A 19,632-nucleotide genomic window follows, 5' to 3' on the forward strand; every position below is an offset into this window, starting at 1 on the left:
ATAAAAATAGTTTTAAAGTAACGACTGAGTTTTTCTGGCGACCTTCCCTCTAAGAAAGAGAATTATAACTATCATTTACGGTAAGTTCAAGCAATTCCCTCTTGAAATCCCTCAATTATTTCCGTTTACGTATCCAGCTTCTCTCAAGGCCCTATATACGTAAACACTATACAGATAAATCATGATTGTGAAAAGATGCAGGGAACAGTGTTTTGAGAATCAGATAATTAATTTTCCTTTGTTTTCCTTTATTTTTCAGAAGGTCTTATACTTAATTACTTTTTGTTACTAATAAATATATTGGTACTATATTTTGAACTTTTCACTGATTTTGGCGCTATATTTTGAACTGTTCAATGATTTTCATCTTCAGAATGTCTGAACTACTTTTTTCAGAAGTGTACCTATTTTTTCCCTGTTTTGAACTAAATTTGGTACTTTAGCATTTTTTGCCTATGTCATATGAAAACTTTTCCATTAAAATTGCCTAAGTCAATTTAATTTGTTTTATTTTAAAGAAAAACACTTTACACATAAGAAAAGCATATAATGTTTTTGTCTGTCTATCATTCAGTTATAAAATGCTAAGCATTTCACTGATACCAAAATCTAGAAAATGAAAAAGTTTTTTCTTATTTCTCATAAAGTTGAACAAATTACTTATGCACTTATCTTAATAAGGTGACGACATGAGATTTTCAGTTACCCTTAATGTCTGTATTTCTTTTCCTATGATGTACACATCACAATATTGTGAAGATGGAAGATTGTCTCCACAATGTATACATTTTGTTTCATTATAACATACACCATGCTCTATTCACTACATCTAACACACGTGACAGGCCTGCCTTGTAGCTTCTGCCTCCAAGATCCTAAGAAATGACCATATTCTTCATAATAAAAACATCTCCTTGGTCTTGGAATATGTTGTTTAACCTTAAAACGTTACCATGCTGATTTTATTACATTAGGTAAGCAGGTACAATTGAATGTAATAATTACATCTGGAAGTGAAAATGAAGCTCCATTGATCATTTCATTCTTTCATTCTAATCACACCTTTTAATTTCTATACAATTTTATCTTCTAAATTCATCATTCAGTTGGGGTGCAAATATCATTCACTTGGAGTGATTCCAGAAAACATCTACGGAAGCAGTCTACTTTAACTCCTCCAAGATAAAAATAATGCCTTTAATTTTCCACTCTCTTTTCACGACAGATTCTACTGTCCATTTTTCCCTACCTTCAGATACAACACTTCACCCTGTACACGTTAAAAATGCGACAATCAGAGTTTCTGAGATGAAAGGTCAAATAATTATCATAAGCAGAGGGTTCAAATATCCCTAGTCATATTTTACATATTACATTTGTAAATCTCCATTTGCTCCATGCTGGAGCATAGGGTTCCAGTATAATTATGCTATGTCGCCTCTAATCTGAAAAATGCTCTTCTGATACTATTACTTGATTTTAAACACATTTACATATTTGCAGTCTTGGAACACTATACTACTATTTTTAAACTGCATCAGATAACACTACACTTGTACTCACATTTGGAACTGCGGCAAATGTTGTGCAGGCAAAGCTAACATTAGATCTAAAAGCTTACAGGCTTCTAGATATAAAGTTAAGCCAAGCAGGATGATTCCGTGCATTCACCCATTCTGAGAGCTGAACACCCACGAAGAATCCAAAGTTGAAAGACGTTTCAGGTGTGAACTGAAAATAAATGATCAAGGTTTTTGTTTACAAGTCCAAACACTGGAAAATGTTTAAAAAACTAAATCCTGTTAGATTAAAATGACAGTACTAAAAGTTTTTAGTTCTTTAGCTACTGATAAACTGAATATAAAATCTTCAGTACTTTAAAATGATATTGTTAAGATACAATAAAGTTTTGTACATACTTACCTGGCAGATATATACTTTGCTATAGACTCGGTCGTCCCGACAGAATTTGTTCAAAACTCGCGGCACCACAGCGACAGGTAGGTCAGGTGATCCACCATTCCCCCACCGCTGGGTGGCGGGGTCTGGAACTATTCCCGTTTTCTAAGCCATAATTTCTCTTCCACCTGTCTCCTGAGGGGAGGCTGGGTGGGCCATTATTCGTATATATCTGCAGGTAAGTATGTACAAAAACTTTATTGTATCTTAACAATATCATTTTTGTACAAGTAACTTCCCCCAGCATAATATATACTTACTGAATTTGCACCCTTGGGGCGGGCAAGAGTACAGCTAAAAACAAATAATATCTTAAACTAATACATTAAAAAACCAGGGAAAAAACAACCTATGTTCTTGGATAACATAATCCATAGTTCCTACCTTATTGGGCTGAAGACTTCATGACTACTGTCGATGAGTCTGCTTGCCTCAAGAGTTTCAACGAGGAATGACCTATGGTTGAATAACTCTTTGGATCGTGTCAATGGGGGCTAGCCCGCTTACGCGACAGAGCCTATACTGGATCGTACCAATGGGGGCTGACCCACTTACATGGTAGAGCCTTGACCTTTTGTCATATCAATGGAGACTCGCCCTCTTACATGACAGACGTTTTAAGGTTGATTAACAAAATCAACAAAGATCAACTGAAAGCCCAATCCCGATCACCTGACCATGTTAGTATTGTTAAACTCTATGAATTGTAAAGAGGGTCCCTATTCCCTCTGACAATTAACCAATAAAACAACCACCAATAAACAGTAAATTAAATTAAGCCTTAAACTAAATAGGAAGGATTAGCCTCAGCCCCTTCTCCCAGCACTGAATTCGCCGAAACATACGCTCCCAGAGCAAAGCACTTTCGTACGAAATTTTTAACGTCTCTTATAATTCGAGGCAACACCACCGAATTACATCTCCAAAATGTCGACTCTATAAGAGCCTGAAGCGACCACTGTTATGTGAAAACTGCCATAGACGTAGCTATGGCTCTCACTTCATGAGCTCTCACTCTGAGAACCTTGAGATGCTCTTCTTCGCACTTAAGGTGAGCTTCCCTTATTACATCTTTTATGAAGTATGTAACGGCGTTCTTAGAAATCGCTCTTTTCGGATCTCTTACAGAGCACCAAAGACTTTCTTCTGTACCTTTCAGCAACTTCTTCTTCTCCAGGTAGAACTTGAGTGCCCTGACTGGACACAAAGTCCTTTCTAGTTCTCTCCCTGTTAATGAAGATAGTCCTTTTATCTCAAAGCTCTTGGCCAAGGCTTTGAGGGATTTTCATTTTTTCGCTAGAAAAAATGGTTTAAAGGAGCAAATCGCTGAATCCTTCTTAAACCCACTTTACCTTCCAAAGCTTGCAACTCTGCTAATCCTCTTGGCTGTTGCTAACGCAAAAAGGAATAATGACTTTCTCGTTAAGTCTCTAAACGAAGCTGCGTGAGACGGTACAAATTTTTTCCGACATTAGGAACTTGAGGGAGCCACATCCAAGTTATCCAGCTAGGCTTCTTGGTTATTAATTGTTCTTTCGTGGTCTCAAAAGACCTTGTACTAAGGTCATGAAGATCTTTATTATTCGTCAGATCTATTCCTCTATGTCGAAAAACTGAGGCCAGCATACTTCTGTAACCCTTCACTGTTGAAACTGCCAGGTTACAGTCTTTTCTCAATATAGGAGAAAATCTGCGATTTCAGTTACAGAGGTACTGGAGGAGATATTTTCTTTCCCTTACACCATCTTCAAACCACTCCCACTTCGACTGATATACTTTAGAAGTGGAGACTCTTCTGGCTCTTGCAATAGCCTTCGCCACTTCTCGTGAAAAGCCCCTTGCTCTGACAAGTCCTTCGACAGTCTGAAGGCGGTCAGACTTAGAGCGGGGAGGTTTTTGTGAAACCTGTCGAAGTGGGGTTGTTTGAGAAGATCGTTCCTTAGTGGGAAGCGATCTTGGAAAATCCACTACCACTCCAGCACCTCTGTGAACCAATCGAGAGCCGGCCAGAAGGAGCGATGAGGGTCATTCTTGTTCCTTCCGAGCAAGCGAACTTCCTCAATACTTCTCCTACTATCTTGAAAGGAGGGAAGGCGTATGCGTCCAAGCCCGTCCAATCTAGCAGAAAGCTGTCTACTGCTACTGCTTGAGGATCCGAGATCGGGGAGCAATAGGTTTTCTAATCTGTGATTCTTGTTGGTCGCGAACAGGTCTATATTGGGCCTTCCCCACAGATTGCCAAAGTTGTTGTTGGCAAATCTGAGGATTGAGAGTCCATTCCGTGGGTAGGACTTGTTCTTTTCTGCTTAACAGATCTGCCCGGACATTTTTCTCTCCCTGCACAAACCTTGTGAGGAGGAGATCTTCCTTTCCTGTGCCCAAATCAGCAGATCCTTTGCTGATTCGTACAGGGAAAAGGAATGCGTCCCCCCTTGTTTCTTTATATAAGCGAGGGCGGTTGTGTTGTCCGAGTGAATCTGAATCCCCAGACCTGGAGACCTGTTCCTCGAAATGAACCAAAGCTAGATGAATGGCTGTTAGCTCTTTCTTGTTTATGTGCCAGACACTTGTTCTCCTTCCCAAGTGCCTGACACTTCTTGCGAACCTAGGGTCGCTCCCCACCCTGAATCTGAGCGTCTGCAAACAACGCTAGGCGAGGGTTCTGTAAGCGAAGGGAGATTCCCTTGCTTAGTTTCTGTGGATCTAACCACCAACGGATATTCTCCTTGATCCCTTTCGAGATTGGAAATGTATCTCCTAGATTGTTGGACTTCCAATCCCACTTCTCCTTCAGATAAAATTGAAGGGTCGTAGGTGAAGTCTTCCTAAGGAAACTAACTGTTCCATCGAGGAGAGGGTCCCCAGTAAGCTCATCCATTCCTCGCGGAACAATGTTCTTTCCTTAAGAAGACTGACACCTTTTCTAAGCAGCGTTCTCTCCTTTCCTGCGAAGATACGCTAGAAAATCCCGAGAATCCATCTGAATCCCAGATAGACAATATTCTGCTGGGAGTCAGCATGGATTTCTCGTGATTTACTAAAAGTCCTAAGGACTTTGTCAACTTTAGAGTAACTAATAGGTCCTCCAAAGCATTTTTTCTCCGATTGGGCTCTTATTAGCCAATCGTCCAGATATAACGAGATCCTGATCCCTTCCAGATGTAGCCAATAAGCTACATTCTTCATGATGTCCGTAAAGACTTGAGGGGCAGTCGAAAGTCCGAAGCACATTGCTCGGAACTGGAACACTTTCCCTTGGAACATGAACCTCAGATACTTCCTTGCTGCCGGATGAATTGGCACATGGAAATATGCATCCTGAAGGTCCAGGGACCCACCATCCGTCCCTGACGAAGAGCAGATAGAACAGAGGAAGACGTCTCCATTATTGAAAAATTTCTTCTTCAATACAAAGAAATTCAGGGCACTGACGTCTAGAACCGGTCTCCATCCCCCCGATGCTTTCGGTACCAGGAATAGCCAATTGTAGAATCCTGGAGACTGGAGATCTTGAACCAGTTCTACCGCTTCCTTGGAAATCATCAGTTCCACTGCTTGCAACATAGCAAGCTTTCGGACCGGATCCGAGTATCTTGCGGTCAACTCCCTTGGAGTTGTCGTCAAGGGAGGATTTTCCCTGAAGGGGATCAAGTATCCTTTTTTCAGGATAGAGAGGGACCAGGAGTCCGCTCCCTTCTGCGCCCAGACTTTGGCAAAGTGGAGTAGCCTGGCGCCTACTTTCGTCTGGAGGACTTCCTGCTCATCTAGACTTCCCGAAGGACCTTCTAGATGGTCTACTCCTTCTCTCTGGTCTGCGACCTCTAAGAGGGGCTCTAGAAGAGGAGGCACCTCGAAAGGGCTGAACAAAAGAGGGTCTCTCTTTTTTCTCTATAGGCACTGCCGGCCTAAACTTCTTGGCTGAGTGCGTGAGGAGATCCTGAGTTGCCTTCTCCGTAAGAGATTTAGAAACCTCTCTAACAGTCTCTGTGGAAAAAGGTGCGGGGATAACGGTGCAAAAAGAAGAGATGTCCTTTGCAAAGGTGATACTGCTCTTGCTAAGAAAGAGCTAAAGACAGATCTCTTCTTTAATACTCCCACCGTTCCAAAAAGAGAGGCAACTTCCACAGAACCGTCCATGACCGCTCTGTCCAGGCAAGCAGGACGCTCGAAAGTTCCTCCATGGAAACAAAGTCAGTGTCCTGAGCTCTCTTCGCTAACGCTCCCAAAGCCCAGTCCATAAAGTTGAAGACTTCTAGGGTTTTAAAGAGGCCCTTTAGAAGGTGGTCTAGCTCACACATGCCCCAAGTCGCCTTAGCAGACAGCAACGACTCCTCCTAGAAGAGTCCACTAAGGAAGCAAAATCCGCATCTGCGGAAGAAGCAGACCTGAACCCATAGGTTCTTTGGTCTCGTACCACCTTCCTGGTTTTGCCTGTTAACTTGGAAGGAGGCAGGAAAAAACTGTCTTTGCCGGCTTCCCTTCTGGAAGTCAACCACTCTGAAAAAGTCTTTAATGCCTTTTCATACAAAGAGCGGGGCGCATCTTGACGAAGGAAGACGACTTGAGAGCTTTAGTGCTGGACATCAACGATCCTGGTGAAGGAGGGTCCGCAGGATGAAGGGAGTCTCCGAACTCCTTTAGCAGCAAAAGAGAAAGTCTCTTGTAGTCAGAAACTGCTACATCTACTGGCTCTTCGTCTTCCGATACCTGGTCCAACTGATCCACAGAAGAGATCGTTTTGGAGTGATCTGGCTCTTCCCGGGAGAAGAACTCCTTTCCCGAGAAGAAGGGGAGCGCGGAACATTAGCACTTCTATACGAAGAGTGAGGCTCCTGCCTGTCGGAAACACTCTTGTGCCTACTAGACTCTTGTTGTCTAGGTTCGTCAGGTTCGTGGCGCTTGCTAGGCTCCTGGCGTCCTGATTCAGGGCGCTTGAAAAAGATCCCCGCGTCCTGATTCCTGACGCTTAACAGGCTCTTGGCACCCTAACACTTGACGCCTAACGTACTCCTGGCGTCCTGCCATTCTGGCGTCCTAACTCCTGGCGCCCTGACTCCTGGCGCCCTGACTCTGGCGCCCTGACTCCTGGCGCCCTGACTCTGGCGCCCTGACTCATGGCGTCCTGGCTCATAGCGTCCTGATTCCTGCCTTCTAGCAGAATCCTGACGTCCTGAATCCTGTGTTCTAAGAGGCTCTTGACGCCCTTTCTTGCGTCTTGCTGCCTCTTTGCGCCTGTCTGGCTCCTGGTCCTGCAGACCCAAGGGATCCTGATACCTAAATCGGTTTTCCGGTTCCTTGCACCTAAACCGATCGAGACTTCTGCTCGATTCGCGACGTCTCAGAGGGCGCTTCGGGGAAGACAGCCTATAGGGCGAAAGGGCTCTTCTCTCAGGAGAACAACTCCTATCAGACGAGTCTCTCGACGAAGGCGATAAACGCCCTGGAGATCGTGAGGGTTCTCTCCTATACGAAGCGGGGCGCTTAGCGGAACTCTTAACAGGGAGCGAGTTCATCCTTCCTCCTTGTAGAGTCCTTAGCAAAAGAGCCTACGAGAGAAGCTAACTGCTCTTGCAGATTAACCAAAAACTTCTTCGTAGGATCCTGAAGAGAAGCTCCTCTTGTCTAGTCTTCTTAGGTCCCGAAGGCCAATCCTCGGGAAAACGCTCTGGGCTGGAGTCAGCCGCGTCTCCTTTAGCGCCTTCCAGGCTCTCTGATCAAAGGGCGCGAAATGAGAGGCCGAACTCCATCCTCGTTTAGGAGAGGAAGAGTCTGAGGCCGAAAAACACTCCTTTAGGATGCCTTTTCTGCGGCAATCCGAGGCAGCCTGGGACTTACAACAGGATCTGCCCGAAGGGACGCCTGAACCATTGGGGATGTTTCTGTTCTGCATCCTCCCTGCAGCTTTCGACATTCCTCCTCCCTGGTCCTGGGAGTTTGGAAGCGGTCTAGGCCTAGGAGCAATGAGGAACCGGTCAGACACCCCCTCCACTGCACTGGGGACACTGCACAAGTCACTATCACCACTCTTACCTTGGTTTAGAGCTCGTAGCTGAGCTTGAAGTTTCTTAATTGAAGCTTTTACATTTTCCCTCTCTGACGAAGAATCTTTGGATTCAGAACAGGGAGAAGCAGCTGAGGCTAAGGGAAAAATTGTTAGGAAGGAGAGTTAATTTCTTGTTCTAAGGAGGCAAAGATCTACTAGATGACCTAGCTGAAGCCTTTTCTCACTCTATCTCTCTCAAGCTTCCTAACATATGATGATAATTCCTTCCATTCAAGCTCCGTAAGGTTCTCGCATTCAACACAGGTGTTAATAAAAGAACATTCATTCTCCCTGCATTTAGCGCAAATACTATGAGGATCTAATGCCGATTTAGGCAGCCTAACCTTACAATCTTCTTTACTGCAAACTCTAAACATAGGTGAAGCCTTAGCGTCAGACATCGTGAAAGAGTAGTCAAAACCAAAGTCGAAAAACAGTCCACAATAAGCGTATGCCAAGCCAGAGAAAAAACAGAAATACGTCACCAAAAAACCAATCCAAATTCTCGGCAAACGAGTTGAAATCCAAGATGGAGGAACGAACAATAGGTGTTGTTCGTTCAACCGACAGAGAAATTATGGCTTAGAAAACGGGAATAGTTCCAGACCCCGCCACCCAGCGGCGGGAATGGTGGATCACCTGACCTACCTGTCGCGTGTGCCGCGAGTTTTGAAATTCTGTCGGGACGACCGAGTCTATAGCTAAGTATATATCTGCTGGGTAAGTTACTTGTACAAAAACTTCTGTATCAGACCTCTTCGACTATGATCTTGATGAGCAAGCAAGCAACACAGGTCTAACCATACTTACCCTGATAGAAGTACACATCAAAATAATTAAATGCATAATTTGCTTTTTTTTATATTCAACAGTACGTACTGTACATGCACAAAACAGTTGAAGGCACGTAACTTAATTATCACAGTAATAATTAACCTGTGATAAAATCTGAGATGTTAGAGGTTTGATAGTGCAATGATTAAAATCTAAAATCTTATAAAAAAAAATTACAAAGCAACATAAAAAAATAATGTGCACCATAAATGCATGTGCACTTGATTAGAAATAAATAAAATGGCATGCATTCAAATTCTAGGCTACAGCTTAATAATCCCTTATCCAAAATTTTAAAACCAAAAAGATAAATAAACTTTAATTTTTGTGGAGGGTTCAGTGGCAGTCATAAGGTTCATTTGGAGTGCCAGCAGCTGAACTAAGACACCCTGAGTCACTTAGGTGTGGCAGCTGTCCATTATGGCTCAGTGCTCACAGTGCTATTTGCTGGCTTTTCTTGCTTTATACTGAGATCACCAAAGATAGTACTACTCTAATTACAATTCTTTTTATCTGCATATTTTTTAGTTTTACATAATGTTGTTGTTGAAAATAAAATCTGCTAGTACGTACATTGTTTACCTATGGTCTTAATTATCCACTCTTTCATTATTTCAGCTTTAATCACCTAAGTAACACCTCAACTTAACCGATCTCCATTTTAGATTTGAGACATTTTCAGATGTCCCTTATACTGAATGTTTATGTAGATATGTCCCTTATATTGAATGTTATGTCTACGTAGGAACTATGTGGAAATGCTGTTGGCTGTAAGATATTAGGAAAAGATTCAGCGCCGGCTATAATGTAGTTTTTGTTACTTGAAAAGTTGTGTTACTTACCAGAAAGGCCAGACCCCAAAAGCATCTTATAAGTTGAGGTACTACTGTATTTCATCTATCAATATACATATTATTACTTTATAAACATCGTAGTTTTTTATTTGTCTCACTCGGTGTGAGTGTTCATATGTATAGGAATATTCATGTGTTAATGTTACAGTAGTAATGTTTAATTACAAGATGCTACTCCAGAGCAGCAAACTTTAGTTCCAAAATCAAAAAAAATCTGAACACCAAAACACAGTTGGCCTCCCAGGATTTCAGATAAGGGATTGTGAACCTGTAGTATATGATCACTAAAAGCCTCCTAAGGGTCAGAAAATAACTTACCTTAGTGATATGACAACTACATATTTAAAAACTAAAAGCACAGTCGACTCCCGCTTATTCGCGGCTTCTGTTATTCACTGATTTTTCTGGGGAGCATATATCCATTTTACTCGTGGAAAATTTGTCTATTCACAGATTCTTTCATACAGGAATTAATTTTAATATTTTCATGACTAAATGTTTTAGAATGATAGTTTAAGGTATCCATATTTGGTGTTTAAACTATTAAAATATGTGGCAGTCATAAACATTTTAGAAGGGGACTTTGGTGTTCAAACTACGTAATATCAAAATAGGCAGTTATAAGCATTTCTTGAGAGGGTTCCGGTATTCGCAAATGGGTGTGGTATGTATCCTACGCGAATATCAGGAGACGACTGTAGTATCTTCAGGTGGACTTGAAAAGCAAATAAACAAACATTCATAAAAAGTCATGAAACTTAGCTGAACAAGCACTCAAAACAAATGAAACAAAAGAATTATGAAAGTCAAACAATATGAAACTGCACGAAGGAAGGTGGCTTGGAAGCCATCATCACCTCAGTGAATCTGTTGTACAGTAAATCATGTCACATAAATCCCCAACTGATACACAGATTATAACCAATCAAGTCTGTTGTAGCATATTAGGCAATGGTATTCATCTTCCAATGAAAAATGGAAAATGAAGTTTAATCAATAGGAGCATTATGGAATTTCATCACATAACTTATGCTTCTAAACTTACTAGACAAGCAAGAAATTTTTGTTTCTCTTTCTTTCTTTCTTTCTTTCTTTCTTTAAATCTTCAGCTGTAAACTCTTATGGACAGAGTTACCAGACTACAAACCAAGAGGGCACCGAAGGCATATTAGCCTGTAGTTGGTTAGATTAGGTTAGGTTAATAAAACCCAATACACCCGATATTCAGGAGACATCAGCAGAGAGCAGGAATTCCTTTGCACCTCTTTCAAATATTTGGAAATCAGAAGCAGTCTGTCTGGTGTTGTGAGCAAAAGCAACTATGTAAGTCAAGTAAAGAGAGCAGAGAGGAAGTCTGTCATTGTAGTACATTTTATGAAACAAACAATGAACTTTCTTCACAAGTATGCCACAAGTAAACATTAAGAGTGGCAAAATAAACTTTGCTGTTAATGTAACACTATCCAAGACTTTTGTGTGAAAGTGAGCGACAGCACAGGAAGACCACACTGAAGAACAGGAAGCTAAAAAGGCCATTTTACTAGCAAAAGTTATGCCTAAAATCTTAATCACTGATATTTGGAAAACTATACCCATCTACAGCAATCCCTCAGTTATCCAGATCGCCATTATCCAAAACTCGACATTATCCGACACACTCAAACCAGGGATCAAGGCCCCAAAGATATATGATATATATGAATTCCAAAAAATTTGAAAAAACTGCCTCCAATGGTTAGCAATGATGTACAGCCTCAAGAACATAATGGTAACACTGTTGGTGCCATTGGAGAAGAGAGGCAGTAAGGCTGCATAGAGGAGGACTCAGAGTTGTTGTTTGGAAGTTAGGTGGAGCTGGGAAGCAGTTTCTATGGTTGGAAAGGGGTGGGGATACAGTGTAGCATAGGTGAAGAAAGCAGAGTAGACCGACTTGATAGAGCTTGTTTGGTTTTCATGTTTTTATGTTTTATTATATAGTAATTCACATTTTGTTAATGGATTTGTGCAGTGTACAGTGAGAGAGAGAGAGAGAGAGAGAGAGAGAGAGAGAGAGAGAGAGAGAGAGAGAGAGAGAGAGAGAGAGAGAGAGAGAGAGAGAGAGAGAGATAATCGTACTTAGAATCAATTTAACTTTAAACTTGTCTTTTATAATATGTTTATCCTATTTGTAGGGTAGTGTCATTTGATTTTCATAACGAAAGGTAACCATTTCTTCATTGTGACTTATATTTGATTCTACCATCTTCCTAGTAATCCTCTTAATGGAAGCCATGACTCACAAGCTATTTGGTGGTCCACTAAAGTTCACTAACACACCCTCTCCCACTGCAGCAAAAAAAAAAAGGCAACACATATGTACACACTAATTCCATGGCATGGGTAAACATGCTACAGCCTGCTTGGTTTTGTCTTGCGTAAGTATGAAATTTGCTTTTTAAATATTTTTACAGTGATTAGAGATGAAATATCACAGTGACAAAGTATTCTCTTGTGTACTGTTATGATATGTGAGATAATAACTAGCGTCAACAAAACTTGTAATGAAGTAAGGTACATTAGACGTAGTACAGAAAAATTTTTAAAAAGGCAACATGTACATATGCACTTATTCCTTGGTATTTCAAACATTTTTATGGTGATTAGAGGTGAAATATCAATAGATATAAAATATTCTCTTGTGTACTGTTATGATGTGTGATAATCATAAATAAACAGTGTGATAATCATAAACAGAGTTAACTAAACTTGTAATGAAGTATGGTACATTAAATCAAGCACAGTAAAAAAAATAGTAAAACGTGATACAGTAATGCACTGAGAAACAAACTCATGAACATACACAGTGAAAGAGTTAAAGGGAAAGAGTTAGCTTTCATGATGGCTATTGGCTCAAAAGCTTAACATCACTTCACGTCACGAAACGTCACATTGTTTATCACTTGTTAGTGGCTGATATGGATACATCGTCAGTTTATAAGCAAACTGTAGAAGGTGCATGGGTGGACAAATAATATGTCATTGGATTTTTTATTTTGAACGGCTGATAGACAGCTTCATAAACATACTATATGCTAGTTGGCTACACATGGAAAGCAGTAGTGCACTCGGTAACAAAGACCGATTTCCCTCTTAGTGCTTGATCTGTAAAGTGTTTGAACTGTTTTTCAGTGGACTGTATTCTATATGCCTATTTTTGAGCATGTGAAGTTTTTAGCAGTGCCTGCAGCATTGCAATTCAAGCATGTATTGTGTCATGCTGCTGACAGTGTGGTGTGTATGGCCCCACCTTGTCCTAAGAGGGCAAGGAAGGTGTTGACCATAAAACAAAAATTGGAAATTGTTGAGAGGATGGAGCAAGGTTGGACCCGGTCACAAATAATGGAGTATGGCATTGCCCGGTCGTCTTAAGCATGAAAGTCAGCGCACACTGGTAAGGGAGAGAGTAAAAATATTTTTATAGTGTTATTAGAATTGTTACTTTGATGAAATAGTGTATGTAAATTATTATATGTATTGTGTTGCATAGGAGTAAAAAGGATTACATACTTTTATATGAACAATAGGTACAATGTATTCTACAGTAAATGAAAAACATGTAGCCTACTGAACTACATGACATGTATGAGAGCAAAGGCAGGGGGTTGCTTTTTTGTTTTTAAGTTTAATTTATGCCATTTATTTTGTTATAAATATGGGAAAATATGGTAGACAATCATTTTTGGCATAAAGTTTTCAGTTTAAAGTGTGATGGATGTTGTTTATAAGCATATTTAATGTTTATGGCTACAAATGAAAAATGTGTAGCCTACTGAACTGCATCAGGTACAAGAGAAAAGGAGGTTACTTTTCATGTTAGTATATTTATGGGGTTTACTTTGTTACAGATATGAGAAAATAACGTAGTTAATTGCTTTTTGCATAAAGCTTTCAGTTTAAAGTGTGATGGTTTTTGTTGATAAGAATACTGTGTGTCTACCACCATTCAGAACTGACAATGTTAGGTGAGGAAGAAATAGGGAGCAGCCCTTGCACACCCATTAATTTTTTTTTTCACCAATATCCGGACTTTAACATTATTGGCTCTATTAATCTGGATAACTGAGGATTTACTGTTTTAAAACGTGTAATACGTAAATCAGGATGCAAAGGCATCTGAATCTACTAATAAACTATGAACCAGATCTCTGTTCAAGGATTCTGCACCCATAGACCTAAGGTATGGGGAAGGAACAACAGCTAGAAGAGCAATATCATCAGCAAACACAATCAGTTTGTTCTCCAGACCTTTCCAAAGGACTGTTCTCTAGACCTTGTCATATGTCACTAATATAGATTATAAATAGCAAAGGGGCAAGTACACTATGTACTTTCAGGAAAACTTTGAAATTACTAAAGCTATTATACTGGCCATCAACACAGATGCTCTGGGTTCTGCCTATTAAAAATTCATTTAAAATATTAACAAAAGATCTACCACTCCCAATAATATTAACATATAGATAAGTGCTTCATGATTCATGCAATTAAAGGCTGCCATAAAATCTAGACCAATCATGCATGCCTTTGCACCCTCAAAAAGAGCACTCTGCAAGCTAGCAAATACTGACAAGAGTAATCACAAGTACCAAGGCTGCTAGGTTAGTATCTTCAACAAACCTATATAGATGCTTGGAGTGCAGCTTATCAAAAACCTTAGATAAAATGGGTACTTGAAATCAGTTTATACGTGGAGGGGTACAAGGGACAAACATTTGAGCGACACAAAGTTGAAAAGCATACTATGAGTAAATAAGTAGAAATGGCTCTTATTTCGGGTAAAATAGAAGAGCGAGTCAAATCAAGAGCAGCTTATCAAAAACCTTAGACAAAATGGGTAACCAAAATCAGTTTTTATGTGGAGAGGCATGAGGGACAAAAATTTGAACGACACAAAAGTTGAAAAGCTTATAGGTGCAGGTTAAATAGAAAAGCAAGCAAAGTAAAGAGCAGCTTGTCAAAAACCTTAGATAAAATGGGTAATTGAAATCAGTTTACATGTGGAAGGGCATGAGGGAAAAAAATTTGAACGACACAAAGTTGAAAAGCATTCTAATGTAAAAAGAAGGAAGCTTGAGATAACCATTTCATTATCAGAAGTCTAACAGAAGTGAACATGAACATGAGATATAATTCAAATGGTCCTTGAAACAGCTTGTTACTGACATAAGAATCAAATAAAAAATGGCAATAAGAATATGTATATGGAATAATAAAATTACAGTACTAAATAATTGTACAACCTAAAAAATTACTTCCACAACAGCCTTTTAAATAAAAAAAAAAACACATACTGCACCACTACAACTTCCACAAATGTAGCCTTTTAATCCTAAATTCTACTACAACAGCTATATACGTATATGATAAAATTTCTGAATATAAAGAGAGAGATTAATAGTACTGAAGTTAATATTGAATGTCAAATCAGCACGAGAGAAAAAATATGCTTTTCATAATTGCCAAACTAGCAGCAGCTGGTTATAATAATGCATTTATATAGTAATTACCATATAAAGCTACCTAGAAGTTGCTTTCTATTTATCCTCCCAAACACATTGAGCAATGTGTTTTAAATAAAAAAATAATTAAAATTAACACTGTTACAAATGCTGTACAGCACGTATATTCTAGCCAAGATTGTAATACTAGCTTATAGTTTTCATTTTTTCTGAGTATTTTATATCCAATACCTGGCATACATAATTTCACTGGTTAATTTTTCTGCAAAAGTCATCAGAAGCCTGAAGTCTGTCACAGACGGATAACCCATTGCCTCAGAACTTAATTCACTGAAAAGGATGATTTCTGTTATTCAATAATTGGCTTAAGAGCTGGGATAAATTTCTTTTGCTAGAATTAGACAAAATCACAAACTACAATGCCCAGTATATCCTCCAAGTAACTTAACAGCTGCTAATTAAGTATTACCCAATGATCACTCAAATTTCAGTCTATCAGAATTATCCAAACATGTTTTGAGATCTGCAATAATGTTTTTGCACATCCAAACCAAAAGTACAGCTTTCTTTACTATTTGTATTTGAGCAGAAAAACAAGCATAAATATGTAAAATTCTTAACAGTTTTTTATGTTCAGTCAATACAAACCTCTATTACACATCACAGTACATACCAAATATAATGCAAGTTTGCATTACAGAAAATGGGAGATTTAGAAAATGGGTATTCATTAAATACTGAGTTAAATTGAGAAGATACAAACAAGTGGGAATGTTTTAAGAGTATGAACAAATATTCTCTCGATTGTCAGAAGAATACATGGTACATACTGAATCATGAGAATACTAAGGATAATCAGGGAAGGGGTTAAAGGAACAGATTCTTCTTCCTTGTTCTGTTCTTTGCACAAATTCTTACCAGCAGAATAGGCACCCAGAGCAAAATTTGAAGTTACGGGTGGCAAAGGGGAGTGCTCCAGACACAATTTCAACTTGTGACCCAGTCTGTTTGTATCTCTGAAAGTGTATAGACTTTACCAACAGTGCAGTTCAAAGTTATCCGACCCAACATTGAGGGCACATTACATCAGTTTTTAGCCTTTTTCAAATCATAGCATATTTATTTCGGAACTACTAGGCAAAAAGTTATGATTCAGGTCTAGGTAGTTGGTTATGAAAAGCCCCTATCAGCAAACAAAGTGCTGGGGAATTAGGGATTTTTTTTATCATAAAAATATTGATGTTTACCACTCGACAACATCAACAAACACAAAAAGATATAACGAATGGTCATAAACTTCCACATGAATAATAATTGCCAAATAAACCTCCTCATCAACACATCAATATCACTCCCAATCTAAATGTAACCTGTGGCCTATTTTTGTAGTTCAATAAGTTTGTTTCTGAGAACCCAAAACAATCAGTCAAGAGTTTGGCCAAAATGGTTCACATATCAAGTTCCTCACAGTCTCTTATCAGTTAAAGTTATTGTTCATCTCTAACTGATAAAATACAAAAAACTATCCTTATGAAATTATTCAACCACACCAATGAGATCTGAGATCAAGCTCCTATATGGTTTATAACACAAGAATGTAAATGTAATGGAAAGCCACTAAACCAAAATTTGATGCTAGAGTTATGATGCTTTCAGCAACATACAAAAACCATTTGCTATATGTATTAGCAAAGCATTACTTACTTCCATCTTGTTTAGCAGTATATATCAACAAGAGTTGTTTAAAATAAATAACGATTTGTATAAATACGGCACATCCAAATACAATAAAGCATTGCTATATTAAATTACTTCAACATGCAGAAGTCACAGTAGATTTCATGCTCCTTTTCACAAGAACCTTGTATTCAAACTTTTTTGTGGTAAAAGATAAATGCAAAGAAACTATATATCAAAACAAATAGACCTAAATACCTGCATCTCAGATGAAGAAAAATAATGTAGGAAAGTATAGGAAAATATCAACCAAGTAACACATCAATGACCAAATACATACCTACCATGCATCTTCCTAACTTTGCTTTATGTACTTTAAATATCTACTCCAATTAAGATTCAGTTATGTTCCAAATGAAGTATATAATATCTACAAGAACACAGTGAAATGATATATACATCATCAAATACTGTAAAATAATAACAAAAAGTATCCCATTTACAATACACAGTTAAAGGTCTGCTAGGTAAGATATAAAAGCCACAAAGAAACAAGAGCAGTTCACAACCCATGGCAGCTGTTTTGGTAGTATAAATTTTCTCTTTTTTCTAGATACATATTATCCTGTATATCAATATGTCACATAAGCTTAAACCTTTGTGTGCTTAGCATATACAGGTGAAACTGATATTTAACAATAATTGTATACATAAATTAGCTGATATTTTATACTGTCAAGAATGAGGCTGTAAGTCTTCCCACAACAATTACCAAGCTGTAGAAACAATATACTGTATTCTCTAAATATTTATCTTTCAATGCAATGACAATAATAATCACCATAATCAAACTCTCAACAGATCATTTAAATATATATTTACAGATCACATCTAAAAATCTGAAAATCTTAGTTTCATTACTTCCAATTATTTGAATGCCTATGAGGTAATTTGTTACTTATGAGTTCCTGGCTTTAAATGTAATTACTGCAATTTCTTTCACTGGGTAGGGATGTTAAAATTTAAAGAATTTTGTTTTCTAATAATCAAAATGAGTTATACTTATTTATGACTATACTATATAATAATACATATACTGTAATGTGATACGTAACTACAAAGAAACTAAAATAATTTTTTAAAAATTCATGCATTCCGCAATTAGCAGCATATATTGACAAGTGTACCTGAAATAATCAGGAAACTTTTCCCTTTCCGCTTTCCTTCATTGTTTTTTAATTCTCTTTCAAGGTACCCCACATAACAAAAAGTATTATTAGTTCTCTTTCTTTCAGAGAAAGAGAGAGAGAATAATCAGCGTGTATGATTGTTGACATGTTTTTACACTTGGATCTTAAGTGCATGAAAGAGATTAATTATGCCACAATGCATCAACTTACTGTTGGCAAACAGCCAAATTTAAAATAAACAATAGATTTGTGCAAACAAATAAGTAATGACTTCCTTGTGTAAAGTTATCTAATCTCTCTTCCCTTTCCTTGCATTCTTTACTTATTAGTTATTTGTATGCAAAATCCTCAAGTAAAGAATGTAAGGAAAAGGAAAGAAGAGATTAAATAACTTTGTTTCACAAAGAAGTTCGTTGTTTAAACAACAAAACAAACAAAGGCACACTGAAGTTGAACTTGGTGCCAGTGTATTTATTATGGAGCAGAGTTACTTTACAGTGGTAGAAAATCGTAAAAAGCAATTATCACTAGATATGTAGTTTTACATAACAAAAAGAAGTGATTTGGGCAAATTGAGTGTAAGTGAAAGATACAGGTGAATAATCAATGATCCCAGCCCAGCTGGTAAGTCAGTGGGAAGCAGACCCCAATCTTCCACCCAATAATTCACCACATCCTTTCCCTCTCCTCTCTAGCATTTCACTCAGTGCACTGAACACTGGCTCAAGTAAGACTTTTTTATTATTATTATTATACTGTCTTGCATTTGAATGTTTTCATGTTTTATCATTATGTTAGATTTATTGTGAATAAAATTTTATTTTTTTATGTTTATTGGTACTGCGTTTACGTACATGTTATAATAAAAGATTTTACTGTCTCTTCTTCTCTCCTCAACAATATCACAACGCATGATAACTTAAAATGATTCATTCACTATTCCTTGAAAATATAAACGGTCCCGCCCTCCATCTCAAGTTGGCTGTATATCACCACATTGACGAATGATTTTGTTAATTGTTTATGCTAAATTTTATTGTGAAAAGCTAGGTTTCTGTATTGCATTTGATAGTTTTCATATTTTATCATCATAATGTTATTCTTCTCTCCCCAACATATCAAAAATCCCTCGTTCAGTCTCAAGTCAGCTGCACATAATGTCACTGCGGTGACTTAAGATTTTGTACATCTTTAATGCTAAATTTTATATTTAAATGCTTTATTCTTTTATTTATTTTGCTGAATATGGTTATCATTAAACTACATATTATAAATGAAAAAACATGTTAATACAGTTTTTTTCTTGAAGGACGCAGTAGGCCGTTGAATACAAGCATAAACAAGATAATCGGTCAGTTCAAAGTACGAGTATTTGTTTGACAAACAATACAAGTATTGTTGAAAATTTCATTCGAAAAATGATATTGTTTATGATACAATAAAGTGTTTTATACATACTTACCTGGCAGATATATACTTAGCTATTTGACTCCGTCGTCCGACAGAAATTCGAATTTCGCGCACACGCTACCGGTAGGTCAGGTGATCTACTTACCTGCCGCTGGGTGGCAGGACTA

The 19,632-nt window shown here is 38.2% G+C and overlaps 2 protein-coding genes across 3 annotated transcripts in view; both read right to left on the reverse strand.

The window, feature by feature from the left end:
* The window catches only part of LOC135209424 (protein dopey-1-like), a 50,208-nt gene that overhangs the window by 12,011 nt on the left and 18,565 nt on the right, over positions 1-19,632 (reverse strand). For both annotated transcript variants that reach the window (XM_064242106.1, XM_064242105.1), the window contains one exon: positions 1,564-1,731. In XM_064242106.1, coding sequence (XP_064098176.1) covers positions 1,564-1,667 — 104 coding nt within the window. In that variant the 5' untranslated portion in view covers positions 1,668-1,731. The remainder of the gene's footprint in view (positions 1-1,563; positions 1,732-19,632) is intronic.
* LOC135209773 (protein dopey-1 homolog) overlaps positions 15,407-19,632 on the reverse strand; it is a 35,733-nt gene continuing 31,507 nt past the window's right edge. Inside the window, exons 8-9 of the mRNA XM_064242556.1 lie at positions 16,019-16,204; positions 15,407-15,518 (exon numbers count right to left, since the gene is read on the reverse strand). Of these exons, the coding sequence (XP_064098626.1) occupies positions 15,407-15,518; positions 16,019-16,204 (298 nt within the window). The remainder of the gene's footprint in view (positions 15,519-16,018; positions 16,205-19,632) is intronic.

Source organism: Macrobrachium nipponense, chromosome 38 (genome assembly GCF_015104395.2).
Source record: "Macrobrachium nipponense isolate FS-2020 chromosome 38, ASM1510439v2, whole genome shotgun sequence".
Lineage (NCBI taxonomy): Eukaryota > Metazoa > Arthropoda > Malacostraca > Decapoda > Palaemonidae > Macrobrachium > Macrobrachium nipponense.